The sequence below is a fragment of the Amblyomma maculatum genome, chromosome 1 (assembly GCF_055883805.1).
Source record: "Amblyomma maculatum isolate TAMU_Amacu chromosome 1, ASM5588380v1, whole genome shotgun sequence".
Classification (NCBI taxonomy): Eukaryota; Metazoa; Arthropoda; class Arachnida; order Ixodida; family Ixodidae; genus Amblyomma; species Amblyomma maculatum.
This window is the reverse complement of record NC_139344.1, coordinates 57,470,323-57,488,406: the sequence shown is the minus strand read 5'-3', so window position 1 is coordinate 57,488,406 and position 18,084 is coordinate 57,470,323. Positions and strand designations below refer to the sequence as shown.

The 18,084-nt window shown below is 42.5% G+C and overlaps 1 protein-coding gene and 1 pseudogene across 1 annotated transcript; one reads left to right on the top strand and one right to left on the bottom strand.

The window, feature by feature from the left end:
* Positions 1–12,547, top strand: part of LOC146202449 (cholesterol 7-desaturase nvd 2-like) — a 42,960-nt pseudogene extending 30,413 nt beyond the window's left edge.
* Positions 2,768–7,410, bottom strand: LOC146202450 (uncharacterized). The gene is made up of 2 exons (XM_084588193.1): positions 6,454–7,410; positions 2,768–2,996 (listed from the first exon to the last, which is right to left on the bottom strand). Exons 1-2 carry the CDS (start codon positions 7,384–7,386, stop codon positions 2,967–2,969), a joined length of 963 nt encoding a protein of 320 aa, XP_084444319.1. The 5' UTR covers positions 7,387–7,410; the 3' UTR covers positions 2,768–2,966.
* Positions 12,548–18,084: the final 5,537 nt, after the last annotated feature.

Genomic DNA, 18,084 nt, shown 5'->3' with positions numbered 1-18,084 from the left:
GTTTCAAAACGCCTTCAATCGCATTGCAAAAGATAGTGGTGGTTGGGTGTGTGTGCGTTAAACGATCGAGGAAAAAACGAACCATTGCTTTTTTTTTTTTTTTTTGACAGTTATATATGTGTAACCAAAATCAGACTACTTGGCTCAGCCAGAAGTGCGATAAGGGTTCTGTCTTGAACGCGAGTCTGATCGGTAGTGGGCAATTCACGCAGACATATTTATGTACAAAACTACAACGCTCACCTCGATCAAATTTATGTGTATGCGGTGCTCAATCATAGGCACATTTAGAGTGAGGTAAAGCGTTTTTTATTTACTGGACTATTACACAGCTATTGCATGTATTGCAGAAAGAGGCTGTGCTATATTCCAACCAAAATGAGATCTTTGAAATCTTAGTCTTCGCTCATAAACGAAGGGAATTTAAAGAAAGTTTGAAGAGAGCTTTAACTCACAAGTCGGTATATTACGTGAAGTTTTGCAAACGATGTTGAGACATACTAATTATTATTGCTTCGATAATGTTTTATCGAAAGAAGGCACAAGAAAAGCGAGCAAGTTCAGGATTCAGCTTTTAATTGTGAGGCTGTTTGACATTATAGGATGCTGTCATGCCGGCGTTGGCGAGAATGGTCTAGCTTCAATCTGTGGCAAAAAAAAAAAAATGTTTTAAATTACTCTGCGTTCGAACGGGGATGATAAAATTGGCGTAGGAAACCGTCAATGAAAATAATTGTGTGACAACAGTCAATTACTGCAAGATGCCTTCTGTGAATATATTCATAAAAATGGTCTAAGCTTGATATACGCAGAAAAATGTTGCTTCTGAAGTTTGTGCTGCGCTCACAACAAATAATTAAGACTATCATAAAAACTAGTGATGCGCGTTTTTAAGTAAATGTGAGGAGACTCTAGAACTGGGCAGATTACCTTTATCAACATACTTAAATAAATTTATAAGGTATAGATGCACCGAAAAAACATATTTCTGAAGTTTCTCCGGCGCTCATAACGAGTAATTAAGACTGTCATAGAAAGTCAATGAAATATAAGTTATCCCTTTGGCTCGTAAAAATACGTCTCTCTACGCTCATTGTCCAACTCTGCACATAATAAAGATATAAATTGGTTATTACTCTTCAATTAACAAGGCCCCAGAATGCCCCTGCGCCGCCTTGGAGCGTTTCTGTGCTGCCTCGCCAAGCTCCACGCCTAAACGCTTATCGTGAATCCCATCAATACTGGGACGTTGCGCGTAGAAACGTGGCTTCAAAAACTGCCATGTTCGTTCTGTGCTTGAATAGTCTTTGTGACAGTTCTCACGATATTTCACTTCGTTTATCAGGGGGAAAGATGCTATGCTTTTTGTGGCTATCTTCGATTAGGCTTTGAAGAAATACGTCAACTTTAATTCACATACGATGAATTCTCTCACTGCACAATCCTGCGTTGATGGACCCCTAGACATCTACTTCCTTATTGAACCTCTAATGGCCATTAAAACTCCTACGCTCAACTAACAGTGTCAATCGCTTGCTTAATGAATATCATGCCTTTACTAAATCAGTGCTCCACTCACAGATGACTGAGGCCAAACTGACTCAAAAAACCGAATCGGTTGCCTGCCCCCTTCTGGTCACCTACTTAGCCTTTGCTCCCTTCTAGTTTGTGCATGTATATATGTATTCTTGATATGTGTTTCGTGTTGTGAGGCTAATTTGGTGTTGCTTATTCGTTTCTTATAGATAGCTCTTGTAGTAGACACATTTTTTTCCACGATAATAAATACCATAGTAACAAAAAACGCCGCGGCAACATAGCAGCATTCTCCTCATATCCAAAAGCAGCCAGGTTCGATCACCAATGCCAGCGTACACAATAGTACCTGTCGATTTTTCCGTTGGGTACACCCAGAGCACTCTTTGGAAAGCGGAACTTGCACCTTCAAAATTTAATCACCAGTTATAAATTTAAACCTCGGCTTATGGCGCGAAAAAGGAGCTTCTTGGTATGTGATGGCTTCTCTTTGCATTGGATTTTTGTTGCTGCAAAGACGTTACACGAAAAAGCGAAGTACGGTCGAAGTTTTAGATTGAGTTCTCTATCAAAGGGTCAGGTGATCGCGGCGATCACCCAAACCTTCTTATAATGCATATAACTATTACTCAATTATTACAGCACTTTGCTGAACCATCAATTATTGTTCATTTCTTATGCTAAGAGAGTGAGAGAGAAATAGAAATAGACAGGGAAGGTAACTAGGTGATTCCCAGTAGGCTACCCTGCACGTGGGGAGGGGAACAAAGGGAGAAAAAGCAAAGAAAGAGCACTAAGGAAAGTAGTCTGTTACATGTCCAGATGTCTATAGTAAAACGGAGTAGAGAGCGCACACTTAAAAACTAGAACTCAACCCCGAGTCCTTTAAAAACTTAAGGAGCACCTGCACTGCTTTTTTTCTGATGAAGGTGTCGTCCAAGGGCTCAGAATTTTAGCTTCAGTAAGAGCGCCAGATTTCTACAGTGGTTACGACGGGGAAAATGTCGCCATTCTCGCCCTTCTGGTAGCCGTCCAATATCTTCTACATGCACAATGATTGCCACAAACGGCCATTGATCGTAGCAGACAATATGACCTTGCTCTCTTTATTTATTTATTTATTTATTTATGAATACTGCAATCCCATGCGGGATTTTAGCAGGGTGGGATACATCCTTATAGACAATAACATAGGCAACAACAAGAAGAATACAAAGTTCAATAAGAGGCGGAAACAACAAACAAAGTAAGTCATGGCAAAACAGATGGTTGTAATGATTACACAAAACCGGACAGATTAAGGCGTGAACAAAATAAGTTTACAGATGGCTGTGAAACAGTGTCATTGTCTAATTTATTCCATTCGGTGATAGTCCTGGGAAAGAAAGAATATTTGAAGCAGTTATTGCGAGTGGAATAAGGAGCTATTGTTAGGGCGTGTCTTTGTCTTGTGGCATATCCTGTAGAGAAAGAAATTATATGTGACACGTCAACTTTGTAATCACCCTTTATCAACTGAAATAGAAATTTTAGGCGCAGTGCTCTGTTCCTTTCGGTAAGAGAAGGAAGTTTGGCCTTTGCTAAAAGTGTTGTCATTGAGGTGCGCCCAAAGCTATTGTAAATAAAACGGACTGCCCTCTTCTGCAAATTTTCAATCATATTGGTGTGTTTTTGTGTATAGGGATACCAGATAATAGAGGCGTATTCTATGCTTGGAAGGACAATGGTTTTATAAGCCATTAACCGGACAGCGGGTGTGGATAGTTTTAATGCTCGTCTTAGAAAAAAGAGTTTTTGATTAGCATTACTTTCTACGTATTTAATATGATTTGTCCAGCTAAGATCTCTTGAAATCCAAAGACCGAGGTATTTAAACTGCTCAACTTCAGATAGAAAAATATTCCGGGCTGAATACCTGAAATGAAGAGGGTTCTTTTTATGGGTTATTTTCATAAATACTGTTTTCTCAAAATTAACCTCCATTTGCCATTCTTCACACCATGAAACAGCACTTTGAAATGATTCATTTAGCTTTAACTGATCATTAGCGCTGTTAATTTCAGAATAAATGACGCAATCGTCGGCGTACAGGTTAATCTTAACATCAATGTTATTTGTAATATCATTGAGAAAAATCAAGAATAAAAGAGGTCCAATAACAGAGCCTTGCGGCACGCCGGAGTCAACTGAAACCTTAGAAGAACTCTGATTCTTAAAAGAAACATATTGTTGTCTGTTCGAAAGATAGCAAGAGATCCAATTAATGAGCTGTGGGTTTGCTAATATTTTATCTAACTTGAATAGTAACTTTTTATGTGAAACTTTGTCAAAAGCTTTTGCAAAGTCATAAAGATTGCATCGATTTGTTTACCTGAATTTATTGTAGCTGCGAAATCATGTACGGTAATAGCTAACTGTGTGGACGTGGAAAAACCTCTTCTGAAACCATGTTGAGCGCTTGATAGAATGTTGTACTTGTCAAGAAATTCAGAAATATGTTTGTGTATTATATGCTCAAGAAGCTTACATGATGTTGAAGTTAATGAAATGGGGCGGTAATTTGTAATTTGATTTTTCTTACCACTCTTATGGAGAGGCTTTATTTTTGCTGTTCTCCAGTCTCTTGGAACTTGACTGTCACACAAAGACTTAGAGAACAAAGCACATAAATACTTTGAAGTCCAGGGAGCATAACGTTTCAGAAATTCATTGGGAATGCCATCTGGCCCGGGTGATTTTTTAACCTCTAGATTTAAAAGTAGATTGAGTATGCCTTGTTCAGTGATGTTAATGTCATGTATTGGTGGATATGAATTATAGAAGTTTGATAGAATGCCATTGTCTTTAGTGAAAACAGACTTGAAATGGGAATTAAAAGCACTTGCAATTTGACAACCATCTTCACATTCAACACCATTAATTTCAAACACTTCATTCGTTCTACATGTAGGTGTAATCAGCCTCCAGAATCTCTCGGGGGACGATGAAATGAAATTGGGAAGTTTTACACCATAGTATTGATGTTTGTCAAAAGCTACTTGTGCCTTTAGCTGAAAAGAAATTTCAGAAATTTTCTTCAGTAGTGCAGGTAGATCCTTAGCAGTACCTTTCTTATGCTTTAAACGCTTAAGTTGCCTTTTCAGTTGCAAAGTCCCACGAGAAATCCAAGGGTTCCGACTTTTCTTTTTCAAAATTTGAGGAACAAAACGATCAATGCAATGGTTTATGAGGCACTTAAATCTTTCCCACAAAACATGAATATCATCGGTGCTGTTCAAAAAGGACTCAAACTCAAAAGATAGCATATCTATTATTGACACATCATCTGCACGCGAGAAATTGGGCACGGATATTTTCATAGGCTGCTTACGTAGAGAGACATCGGAAAGCGTTAATAACACAGCCTGGTGATCTGAAATACCAGGGAGAACTTCACAGGTGCTGTTTGTTCCAATTGCTCCACTTATGAAGAATATATCGAGTATTGATCTCGAGTTAGTTGTTATTCTCGTAAAATTTTCAACGACTTGAAGTAGATCAAACTCAAACGCTATGTCTATCATCATTTCGCCACATTTATCTCCCCGAACATTTTGTGAGAAGGAAAGCCAGTCTACGTATGGCAGGTTAAAATCTCCGGCCAAAATAATCCGATCACCAGGCTTCACATGTTCAATCATATAGTTTCTAAGACCATCTAGTACTTCAGGGGAAGAGTTAGGTGGCCTATAAATAGCACCTATAATATACCTAATGTTGTCATGATAGGCTTTGCAGAATATTCCCTCGACGTTTTGTATGTCGGGCATTCTTGCCATCGTTAGACAGGCTTTGAAAAGGACACCCACCCCACCCCCTTTGCTACCACGATCTTTTCTATGGATATAGTAACCGCGAGGCACAAATTCGCTATCGTAAACGCTTTTGCTTAACCATGTCTCCGTTAATATAGCAATGTCCGGGTCACAGGCTTCCAAGAGTCCTTCTAATTCTGTGCATTTATTAACAACGCTCCTACAGTTCACGTTCAGGATTTTCAGTACGCGAGTGTCACGCATATTCCGTCAAACTGCCATTTTTCTTTACTTTGACTCGCATGCCCTTTACATCATCCCAGTAATAAAGCACACCATTTACACTGAGCTTGTCGTAAACTAGCTTTACTTTTGCTTTATCGCCCCTTTCTTTTTCTGAGCTCTTCCACAGGTTTTTGCGCTTTTCACGAATTCTAAGCGAGAAATCTTCTGAAATAGACTCATTAGAGCCCTTCAGCTTGTGTGCAGCCGCTAATACCGACATCTTTTCACGATGATCGAGGAATTTCAAAATTACAGGTCGGTCTTGATTTGCATCGTTTTTTCGCCCAAGTCGGTGACATCTTTCAATGCTTGATGCTTTTATCTCTAGCTTAGTTTCGAAAAGCACACCCACTGTGTTCAGGAGTTCTTGAGGTGTTTCGGTGCAAGGTTCTTTTATTCCATAAATAATTAGATTATTCCTGCGACTAAAATTTTCCAAGTTATCTATTTTACTTGTTAGGGAAGCTAGTGCAGATTCAATTCCGTTCATATTTCCTTCCATATCTTTTACTTGAGCAGTTACCATACTAAATGCGTTAACCTGTCGCTCCACACCATCGACACGTTCCGTTAAAGAAGAGATTTTATACACTATGTCTTTCTGGGTGGTTTGTATATCCTGGATAGCTAACTGCATTGCGTTTTGACCAGCTAGCAACTGTTCTAGCATTTCTTTTTCACTAGGGCCAGGATTAGATTCTATGTCCCCACAAGCTAACAGGTCAAAAGGAATCGAACGAACACATGTAACAAGGTATTTCACACATGGTGGGCAAGGCAGCAGCAGCAAAAATCTGTTGTCATTACGATAACATTTGACCGGTAAGTACCTACTGACCTGGATCATGAAGCAAAAAGGGTTGCTAAGCATGTTGCCTGCACGGCTGCTGCCAGGCCCACTGGTTCGATGCGGCATCCACGGTTGTTTTATACCCATCGGTGAGCTGTCGTAAGGTGACGTCACTTTAGATTGGTCCCAGGGGGGCGCTACGGTGGTTAAACTTGGCTGTCCATTGATGACGCAGCAGTTGACGGGAGGGGACGGTGATACCATAGGCAAGCGTAGCTTCTCGGTGCAGATAGCGGCAGGATAGCAGGTGCACGTGGAAGACGCCTCCCAGCTGATAAAAGCCACGACCTGGATCATGAAGCAAAAAGGGTTGCTAAGCATGTTGCCTGCACGGCTGCTGCCAGGCCCACTGGTTCGATGCGGCATCCACGGTTGTTTTATACCCATCGGTGAGCTGTCGTAAGGTGACGTCACTTTAGATTGGTCCCAGGGGGGCGCTACGGTGGTTAAACTTGGCTGTCCATTGATGACGCAGCAGTTGACGGGAGGGGACGGTGATACCATAGGCAAGCGTAGCTTCTCGGTGCAGATAGCGGCAGGATAGCAGGTGCACGTGGAAGACGCCTCCCAGCTGATAAAAGCCACGACCTGGATCATGAAGCAAAAAGGGTTGCTAAGCATGTTGCCTGCACGGCTGCTGCCAGGCCCACTGGTTCGATGCGGCATCCACGGTTGTTTTATACCCATCGGTGAGCTGTCGTAAGGTGACGTCACTTTAGATTGGTCCCAGGGGGGCGCTACGGTGGTTAAACTTGGCTGTCCATTGATGACGCAGCAGTTGACGGGAGGGGACGGTGATACCATAGGTAAGCGTAGCTTCTCGGTGCAGATAGCGGCAGGATAGCAGGTGCACGTGGAAGACGCCTCCCAGCTGATAAAAGCCACGACCTGGATCATGAAGCAAAAAGGGTTGCTAAGCATGTTGCCTGCACGGCTGCTGCCAGGCCCACTCTTTCAGCACTCCATATCACCAGGACAAACTTTTCTGCTTCATTTGTTGCCCCGTTGGACTGCTGGGACTGTAAAATTGGCTGTACCACTTTCTGAATTGCTTAATACTCTCGTCTTCTTCCACCAAAACCGGGTTGTTGAACGCCTTTTGATTCCATACTGCCACATCCCGATCCATCTGGAAACGAAGAAGCAAGAAAAATGGTAAGCATACCGTCAGGGCTAATTGCGCTTGTTGTAATAGAGCACTAGGACAATATTACCGCTGATACTTTCCGATGAGAATGGTGCGGCTATTAAAAATGTTCCAAAGCTTGCGAATGGAAGGAACAATGTGTAGCAGCCAACCTTAAAGCCAAAGCAACTGCCAGTCAGACTGAAGCCGGAAAGCTGCGCTCGCAAGTTTTCATTTCACGATACTCAACATCAAGAAACTGCAGCCTATTTCATCCCCGATAATATGTTTGTGAGCATTAAATTCACTGCAGGACAGATATAGCACATTAAGGGCCAGGTCATCGATGGTGATTGCTCCTCCCTGTAAGAGGAGCAATCAGGACATTTAAGTACTTGGTTAAAATAAATTAGTATTAATTATGCAAGTATTTGGGGCTGTACCTGGGACTTCTGGTTGCAAGACGGGCATACTATATGTATACGCATATGCCACGAAAGCTTTTTTGGTTCAAGCGTGTAGAGAAGAATCTAGTGAATATGTCGTGATGTATGAAGTAGTAGCGTGCGTTCGAGGTGCAGTGGTTGCACGGCAATTACCAGCATGCTAATAAGCGTTATGTAATTGTGCGAAATGAATGGCGGTTTTACGGTGATTCATTGTACGGAAACTAATAAGCGCATAGGTACGGGTAATGCAGCGCCGTAGTCGTTTTGCAATTTAACCTTGTGTGCAACTGGCATTTGTGAAGGGTAATCGGTAACCGTGAGCGGCACTCGGTAATTGTGATTAATTAAGGATAACTGCGGTTTGTAATTGCAAGTCTAATATTGTGTTTGCTGTTCGAACCCGTAACAGCTATCTCCTTTTGTTCTACAGACGTAGCTGAAGCGTCTCCCAGGTTCTTTTCTTTTTGTGTTTCGACTCCATAAAAACATGATTGCCGCGGCCTAGACTGAACTCACTGCCCTGAGGTTAGCCGCCGAAAGCCAACGCCACTCAGTGTCTACGGTGGGTTCAAGCAAATTTTATTTGTGGTATTTCTTGTATCCGCACTACCAAGAAAATGGCAAATGCTGATGCTGCCGTTTTGCAATTTTATAATAAATGCGAGATGGTTGGAGGGTGAGGTTACGGACCCAGCCGCATATTAAACATATTGCTTCGTGTTGTGTCGATGTCGATTCGTGTCGATGGAATTGCATATTCCATTCGTGTCGATGGAATGTTCGTGTCGATGGAATTGCATATACAGGTTTGGGGTGCGACCTGATGCCGGTGAACACCTCCGGCAACGCACTCCCTCACCAGAACAGGAGTTGGCCACCCTGGTGCAGTAATTGGCCACAACCTCCTATGATAAGCTCCATAAAACCCCGGCCCTCAGTCACCAGCGGCTGCGGAACAACTGACCACGGCGGCGGTCAGACCTGTGACGCAGCAGGGGGTGCTAAGAAAGCCTGGCTCCGCTGGACAGGCCGCCATTGGAAACTGACCCTGGCAACGTTTAATGCTAGAACCCTAGCTAGTGAAGCTAGTTTAGCAGTGCTGTTAGAGGAACTAGAGGGCATGAAATGGGATGTCATAGGGCTTAGTGAGGTTAGGAGGCCGAATGAGGCATATACTGTACTGAAGGATGGGCATGTACTGTGTTATCGAGGTTTACCAGAGAGGCGACAACTAGGAGTAGGTTTCCTTGTCAATAAGTATATAGCGGGTAATATAGATGAATTCTATAGTATTAATGAGAGGGTTGCAGGCATCGTAATTAGGCTTAATAAGCGGTATAAACTGAAGGTTGTACAGGCCTATGCACCTACATGTAGTTATGATGACCAGGCAGTTGAAAGCTTCTATGAAGATGTAGAATCGGCAATGCGAAAAGTAAAGACGCAGTATACTGTACTAATGGGCGACTTCAATGCCAAGGTAGGGAAAAAACAGGCAGGAGGCAAGGCAGTAGGTGACTATGGCATTGGTTCTAGGAATAGCAGGGGGGAGTTACTAGTTGAGTTTGCAGAGCGCAATAACTTACGAATCATGAATACCTTCTTCAGCAAACGGAAGAACCGAAAATGGACATGGAAAAGTCCTAACGGAGAGACTAAAAATGAAATCGACTTCATAATGTGTTCAACCCCCGCCATTGTGCAGGATGTAGAGGTAATCGGGAAAGTTCGATGTAGTGACCACAGGATGGTGAGGTCCCGAATTAGCCTAAATCTGAAGAAGGAACGCAATAGATTAGTAAGAAAGAAACCCATCAACGAATTAGCGGTGAGGGGGAGGGCAGAAGAGTTCAGGATCTCGATACAGAATAGGTATTCAGCTCTAACTGAGGATGGCGACATTACCCTAGAGGCAAGGAACAATAATTTCAGAGATATCATTACTGAGTGCGCGGTAGAAGTAGGCGGTAGGATAGTTAGAGAGGATACCGGTAAGCTGTCTAAGGAGACAAAAGATTTGATTAAGAAACGGCAGAGTATGAAAGCTTCCAATCCAACAGACCAGATCGAATTGGCCGAGATATCAAAGCTAATCAATAAGCGCAAGGTGGCCGATATAAGGAAGTATAACATGGAGAAAATTGAGCATGCTGTAAAGAACGGGGGAAGCCTTAAAGCGGTAAAGAAGAAATTGGGCATAGGCAAAAACCAGATGTATGCGATAAGGGACAAGGCGGGCAACGTCATCACTAATATGGACAAGATAGTCAAAGTAGCCGAGGAGTTCTATACAGATCTCTACAGTAGCCAAAGTAGTCAGGACCGTAATGAGATTGGCGGTGGGGAAAAACAGTCAGATGTTCCACCAGTGACGAAGGACGAGGTCAAGAAAGCACTAGAAACTATGAAAAGGGGGAAATCAGCTGGAGAGGATCAGATAACTACAGATTTGCTGAAGGACGGGGGGGATATCGTGCTAGAAAAACTGGCCACCCTGTATACGCAGTGCCTGGTGTCATCGACGGTACCGGAAGCATGGAAGAATGCAAACATTATCCTCATTCACAAGAAAGGGGACTCTAAGGACCTTAAAAATTACAGACCAATCAGCTTACTGTCTGTTACGTATAAGGTATTTACTAAGGTAATCGCTAATAGAATCAGGACAACCTTAGACTGCAATCAAGCAAAGGATCAAGCAGGGTTTCGGAAACGGTACTCTACTATCGATCATATCCATACCATCAATCAGGTGATAGAAAAATGCGCGGAATATAACCAGCCCTTATACATAGCATTCATTGATTACGAAAAAGCATTTGACTCAGTTGAAACCTCGGCGGTGATGCACGCATTGCGAAATCAGGGGGTAGACGAGCCATACGTGAAAGTGCTGGAAGATATATATAGTGGCTGCACAGCAACCATAGTTCTGCATAAAGAAAGTAACAAAATTCCCATAAAGAAAGGTGTTAGGCAAGGAGACACAATCTCCCCAGTACTATTCACAGCTTGTTTAGAGGAAGTATTCAGAGACTTGGAATGGGAGCAGTTAGGGATAAGGCTAGATGGAGAATACCTCAGTAATCTGCGATTTGCTGATGACATTGCCTTGCTAAGCAACTCGGGAGATGAACTGCAAATAATGATTGATGACCTAGACAGGAAAAGTAGAAAGGTAGGCTTGAAAATCAATATGCAGAAGACTAAGGTAATGTTCAACAGCCTCGGGAAGGAACAGGAGTTTACATTAGGTAGCGAAATACTGGAAGTAGTAGGCGAATATATCTACTTAGGACAGGTAGTAACCGCAGATCCGGACCATGAAAAGGAAATAACAAGAAGAATAAGATTGGGATGGAGCGCATTTGGCAAGCACTCGCAGATTATGACTAGCAGCTTACCGGTATCGCTCAAGAGGAAAGTATACAACAGTTGCATCTTGCCTGCACTCACCTATGGGGCTGAAACGTGGAGGCTAACCAAGAGAGTTCTACTTAAGTTGAGGACAACCCAGAGGGCTATGGAACGAAAAATGGTAGGGGTAACATTAAGAGATAGAAAGCGTGCAGTGTGGGTCAGAGAAATAACTCAAGTTAACGACATTCTAGTGGAAATTAAGAAGAAGAAATGGACATGGGCAGGACATGTAGTGCGAAGAGAGGATAACCGATGGTCGCTGAGGGTAACAAACTGGATTCCAAGGGAAGGAAAGCGTAGCAGGGGGCGGCAGAAAGTTAGGTGGGCGGATGAGATTAAGAAGTTCGCAGGGGTCAAGTGGATGCAGCTAGCACAGAACCGTGTTAAGTGGAGAGATATGGGAGAGGCCTTCGCCCTGCAGTGGGTATAATCAGGCTGATGATGATGATGATGATGTCCGTGAAAGCCACTCATTTCATCGCCGATGGAAGCAGCTGCAAGTCCATCTTACGTCCATGTCCGGTCTCATGTCCAGCAAGCTTTCTGCCCAATACCTAATGAAAAAGTGCGCGTACCACCATCGATGACCTGGCCCTTAATGTGCTATATCTGTCCTGCAGTGAGTTTAATGCTCACAAACATATTATCGGGGATGAAATAGGCTGCAGTTTCTTGATGTTGAGTATCGTGAAATGAAAACTTGCGAGCGCAGCTTTCCGGCTTCAGTCTGACTGGCAGTTGCTTTGGCTTTAAGGTTGGCTGCTACACATTGTTCCTTCCATTCGCAAGCTTTGGAACATTTTTAATAGCCGCACCATTCTCATCGGAAAGTATCAGCGGTAATATTGTCCTAGTGCTCTATTACAACAAGCGCAATTAGCCCTGACGGTATGCTTATCCATTTTTCTTGCTTCTTCGTTTCCAGATGGATCGGGATGTGGCAGTATGAAATCAAAAGGCGTTCAACAACCCGGTTTTGGTGGAAGAAGACGAGAGTATTAAGCAATTCAGAAAGTGGTACAGCCAATTTTACAGTCCCAGCAGTCCAACGGGGCAACAAATGAAGCAGAAAAGTTTGTCCTGGTGATATGGAGTGCTGAAAGAGAGCAAGGTCATATTGTCTGCTACGATCAATGGCCGTTTGTGGCAATCATTGTGCATGTAGAAGATATTGGACGGCTACCAGAAGGGCGAGAATGGCGACATTTTCCACGTCGTAACCACAGTAGAAATCTGGCGCTCTTACTGAAGCTAAAATTCTGGGCCCTTGGACGACACCTTCATCAGAAAGAAAGCAGTGCAGGTGCTCCTTAAGTTTTTAAAGGACTCGGGGTTGAGTTCTAGTTTTTAAGTGTGCGCTCTCTACTCCGTTTTACTATAGACATCTGGACATGTAACAGACTACTTTCCTTAGTGCTCTTTCTTTGCTTTTTCTCCCTTTGTTCCCCTCCCCACGTGCAGGGTAGCCTACTGGGAATCGCCTAGTTACCTTCCCTGTCTATTTCTATTTCTCTCTCACTCTCTTAGCATAAGAAATGAACAATAATTGATGGTTCAGCAAAGTGCTGTAATAATTGAGTAATAGTTATATGCATTATAAGAAGGTTTGGGTGATCGCCGCGATCACCTGACCCTTTGATAGAGAACTCAATCTAAAACTTCGACCGTACTTCGCTTTTTCGTGTAACGTCTTTGCAGCAACAAAAATCCAATGCAAAGAGAAGCCATCACATACCAAGAAGCTCCTTTTTCGCGCCATAAGCCGAGGTTTAAATTTATAACTGGTGATTAAATTTTGAAGGTGCAAGTTCCGCTTTCCAAAGAGCGCTCTGGGTGTACCCATCGGAAAAATCGACAGGTAATATTGTGTACGCTGGCATTGGTGATCGAACCTGGCTGCTTTCGGATATGAGGAGAATGCTGCTATGTTGCCGCGGCGTTTTTTGTTACTATGGTATTTATTATCGTGGAAAAAGATGTGTCTACTACAAGAGCTATCTATAAGAAACGAATAAGCAACACCAAATTAGCCTCACAACACGAAACACATATCAAGAATACATATATACATGCACAAACTAGAAGGGAGCAAAGGCTAAGTAGGTGACCAGAAGGGGGCAGGCAACCGATTCGGTTTTGAGTGAGTTTGGCCTCAGTCATCTGTGAGTGGAGCACTGATTTAGTAAAGGCATGATATTCATTAAGCAAGCGATTGACACTGTTAGTTGAGCGTAGGAGTTTTAATGGGCATTAGAGGTTCAATAAGGAAGTAGATGTCTAGGGGTCCATCAACGCAGGATTGTGCAGTGAGAGAATTCATCGTATGTGAATTAAAGTAGACGTATTTCTTCAAAGCCTAATCGAGGATAGCCACAAAAAGCATAGCATCTTTCCACCTGATACACGAAGTGAAATATCGTGAGAACTGTCACAAAGAGTATTCAAGCACAGAACGAACATGGCAGTTTTTGAAGCCACGTTTCTACGCGCAACGTCCCAGTATTGATAGGATTCACGATAAGCGTTTAGGCGTGGAGCTTGGCGAGGCAGCACAGAAACGCTCCAAGGCGGCGCAGGGGCATTCTGGGGCCTTGTTAATTGAAGAGTAATAAGCAATTTATATCTTTATTTTGTGCAGAGTTGGACAATGAGCGTAGAGAGACGTATTTTTACGAGCCAAAGGGATAACTTATATTTCATTGGCTTTCTATGACAGTCTTAATTACTCGTTATGAGCGCCGGAGAAACTTCAGAAATATGTTTTTTCGGTGCATCTAAACCTTATAAATTTATTTAAGTATGTTGATAAAGGTAATCTGCCCAGTTCTAGAGTCTCCTCACATTTACTTAAAAACGCGCATCACTAGTTTTTATGATAGTCTTAATTATTTGTTGTGAGCGCAGCACAAACTTCAGAAGCAACATTTTTCTGCGTATCTCAAGCTTAGACCATCTTTATGAATATATTCACAAAAGGCATCTTGCAGTAATTGACAGTTGTCACACAATTATTTTCATTGACGGTTTCCTACGCCAATTTCATCATCCCCGTTCGAACGCAGAGTAATTTAAAACAATTTTTTTTTTGCCACACATTGAAGCGAGACCATTCTCGCCAACGCCGGTCATGACAGCATCCTATAATGTCAAACAGCCTCACAATTAAAAGCTGAATCCTGAACTTGCTCGCTTTTCTTGTGCCTTCTTTCGATAAAACATTATCGAAGCAATAATAATTAGTATGTCTCAACATCGTTTGCTAAACTTCACGTAATATACCGACTTGTGAGCTAAAGCTCTCTTCAAACTTTCTTTAAATTCCCTTCGTTTATGAGCGAAGACTAAGATTTCAAAGATCTCATTTTGGTTGGAATATAGCACAGCCTCTTTCTGCAATACATGCAATAGCTGTGTAATAGTCCAGTAAATAAAAAACGCTTTACCTCACTCTAAATGTGCCTATGATTGAGCACCGCATACACATAAACTTGATCGAGGTGAGCGTTGTAGTTTTGTACATAAATATGTCTGCGTGAATTGCCCACTACCGATCAGACTCGCGTTCAAGACAGAACCCTTATCGCACTTCTGGCTGAGCCAAGTAGTCTGATTTTGGTTACACATTTAACTGTCAAAAAAAAAAAAAAGCAATGGTTCGTTTTTCCCTCGATCGTTTAACGCACACACACCCAACCACTACTATGTTTTGCAATGCGATTGAAGACGTTTTGAAACATGAATAGCCATATGTCCACTCGGTACACAAGGTTGTACTATGGGACAGTCGTTTGTTTTTTTGTTTTTTGTTTTTAAAGAAAGAAACTGCCGTACCGCAGGGAGTGACACGCAGACATTGTCATCTAGTGAAAAAAAAAAAGAAAAGCGTTTTAGAGCCCCCGCTGTCGCCTTTTAAATTTAATCTCTCTTTTACGGCGGCAAAGCCTGGCCAGCTGTCTGAAACCAACCGTCACCGCTGCACGTTTTTGTGCCGAGAACGGAATCCACAAACATTGAAAATTGCGATGTACTGCTGCAGCTCGTTTCCCTTGATGGCCACTTTGCTCTTAAGTCAGACAGTTAGGAATTCTGGCAGCGAACGAGAGGATGGGCGCACTGCTCCCCTATCTCGAGCACCGGCATATCTTCTTATTCGTCGATTTCACATAGCCAGGTTTGTACCTGACGCAGGTATTACCAGATTCACGAGGAGAAACGGAGATAGACGGTTCGAACACTGTACTAGACACTGCGTCAAAAAATAGGCTGTGTACTGCAGTCGGGACACTAGGGTTGCATCCTCGCAGTGCCAGCCGCATTTCAATGGATGCGAAACACAACAAGCGTTCGTGTGACGTGCGATTTCAGAGCAGATCAAAGATTCTCAGTTCTTCGAAATTGTCGGCATCTTTCACTACGGCGCTCTTGATAGCCCGTGTGCCGCTAACGAGCATTGCACAATATATACCCTGCCACGTCATGCCATATACCATACCATACCATACCATACCATACCATACCATACCATACCATACCATACCATACCATACCATACCATACCATACCATACCATACCATACCACAAATAAATAAATAAATAAATAAATAAATAAATAAATAAATAAATAAATAAATAAATAAATAAATAAATAAATAAATAAATAAATAAATAAATAAATAAATAAATAAATAAATAAATAAATAAATAAATAAAAGGAAACTTAATTTATGTAGCCTTTACAATTTGGTAGAGTGTCGCCCGGCAGCAGCGACAATTATGTGCTCAGTATGCTTGTTACAGACCGAAGCAAAGCAAAAGAGAGAACACTACAGGTGCACTAATACTTGTACACTAAAATATGCAATGCATAACCAATGTAATGACTTTATACATAAAGTGGAGGAAAGGAGAAAAAAAAAACGCATGCAGCTGCAAAGTTTGAAGCGCTTTCCTTACAATTGTTCTAGTGACAATGCAGCATTTCTTAGCTCATTGCGAGAAGTCTAAGAGAATACCTATTCTGGTAGCTAATTAAAAATAGAAGGGACGTAGTACCATCATGCTGCTTCCCCGAAATGAGTGCGCACCCTTAGTGCAACGTAGCGTAGTATGTCGTAATGGTATAGCTTCAACTGTTTTAATAACATACAAGCGTTCAAAAAATTATTTCAAAACTACTATGGTTGTCAAATGAACGAAGTCTTGTGGCTTTAAGCACACCCTCCAACCGTTGCTTATTGGGTTTATTAAGCACTTTCAGCAACCATGCCATACGATACCGTACCATACTGTACCGTACCTGATCATGTCAGTTGATGCATATGCGTTAGAAGCCCTATTTGGAAAAAAAGCCAGCGTCACCTGTCACCTGCCATGTCGCGGTTGACAGGTAGCTAACTGCAGAGAGAGAGGGAGAGAGAGAAAACTCTATTGTCGGGAGTAGTCTTAGTGGAAAGGCCAAGTGGCCTGGTGGCTTGCGGCGACTACTTCAGCGCGGTTTACGGCGCCCAATTGTATATCGGGGCTTGCGTTACGCAGCACTTCCTCCCAGGATTCAAGTGAGGGAGCTTCTATGAGAGCCTTGGGAGGTGGGTCCTCTGAGCAATCCCACAAGATATGATTAGTTCGGCTTTCTCTCCGCACTTAGTGAATGATGAGCTTATGCTGTCCGGAAATATGTGTGAGTAAACCGCAGGGTTGGGAAGGAGTTCGTTTGTAGTTTACTCCAAACAATTTCTTGTTGTCTTGTTAGTGATTAGTTTGGTGGTGGGTATACTCTCCTAGAGAGTTGTGTAAGGTCGCTGTTTGTGAGCAATCCTTCCATTTCAAGTTGAAAACATCCCCCCTCTTCAGTGGGGGAGAGGAGGGAAAGTAGCCAGTCAGTGGCTGCCACGTGAAACCCCCCCCCCCCCCCCAAGAAAAAAAAAAGTTTCAATTTCTAAACTTGGTTATCAAGAATAGTGACTACGTAGGAATAAAAAATGATAATGACAAATGATTATTCAGCAAACAAAAAGGCAAAGTTGGTTAGCAGTTTGTTCAGAATTGTTGAGCAAAACATTTACTGTGGAAATAATATATGGCTAGGCCGGAATATAGGAAAATATGAAGAGAAGATGAAAAGTTGAGAGACATTGTATGTACGAATAAAATGTAATGCTAACCCATTGCAGTCGTGTACGAAAATTCAAAGCCCCCACCATTTTCTTGCGTGTGTGTGTGTGTGTGCGTGTGTGTGTGTGTGTGTGTGTGTGCGTGCGTGCGCGTGTGCGTGTGCGTGCGTGCGTGCGTGTGTGTGGGCGGGGGGTAGCTGATGGCAGCGAAAAGAAATGCTAAAAAAAATAAGTTTTCGTGCAGAGAGTAGAGAAAGAAGCAAATGAGAGAAATAGAGAAATAGATAAATAAATGACAGGGTGAAGGACAGCAAGAAGCAAAAAAAAAAAGCCCAAACGAAACAGTACAGCTGCTTTGCCAGTCCAGATGCGGCATGCGTGGCTGCATAAACGCAATTCGCTTGAAGCAAAGCTTACTTCCTACGTGCCTCCACTATCTGCTCGTCACACCGCGGTTGTCCAGCGCATTCAAACCGTAAAATATACGGCGGGTGAATATACTGGCGTTGCATA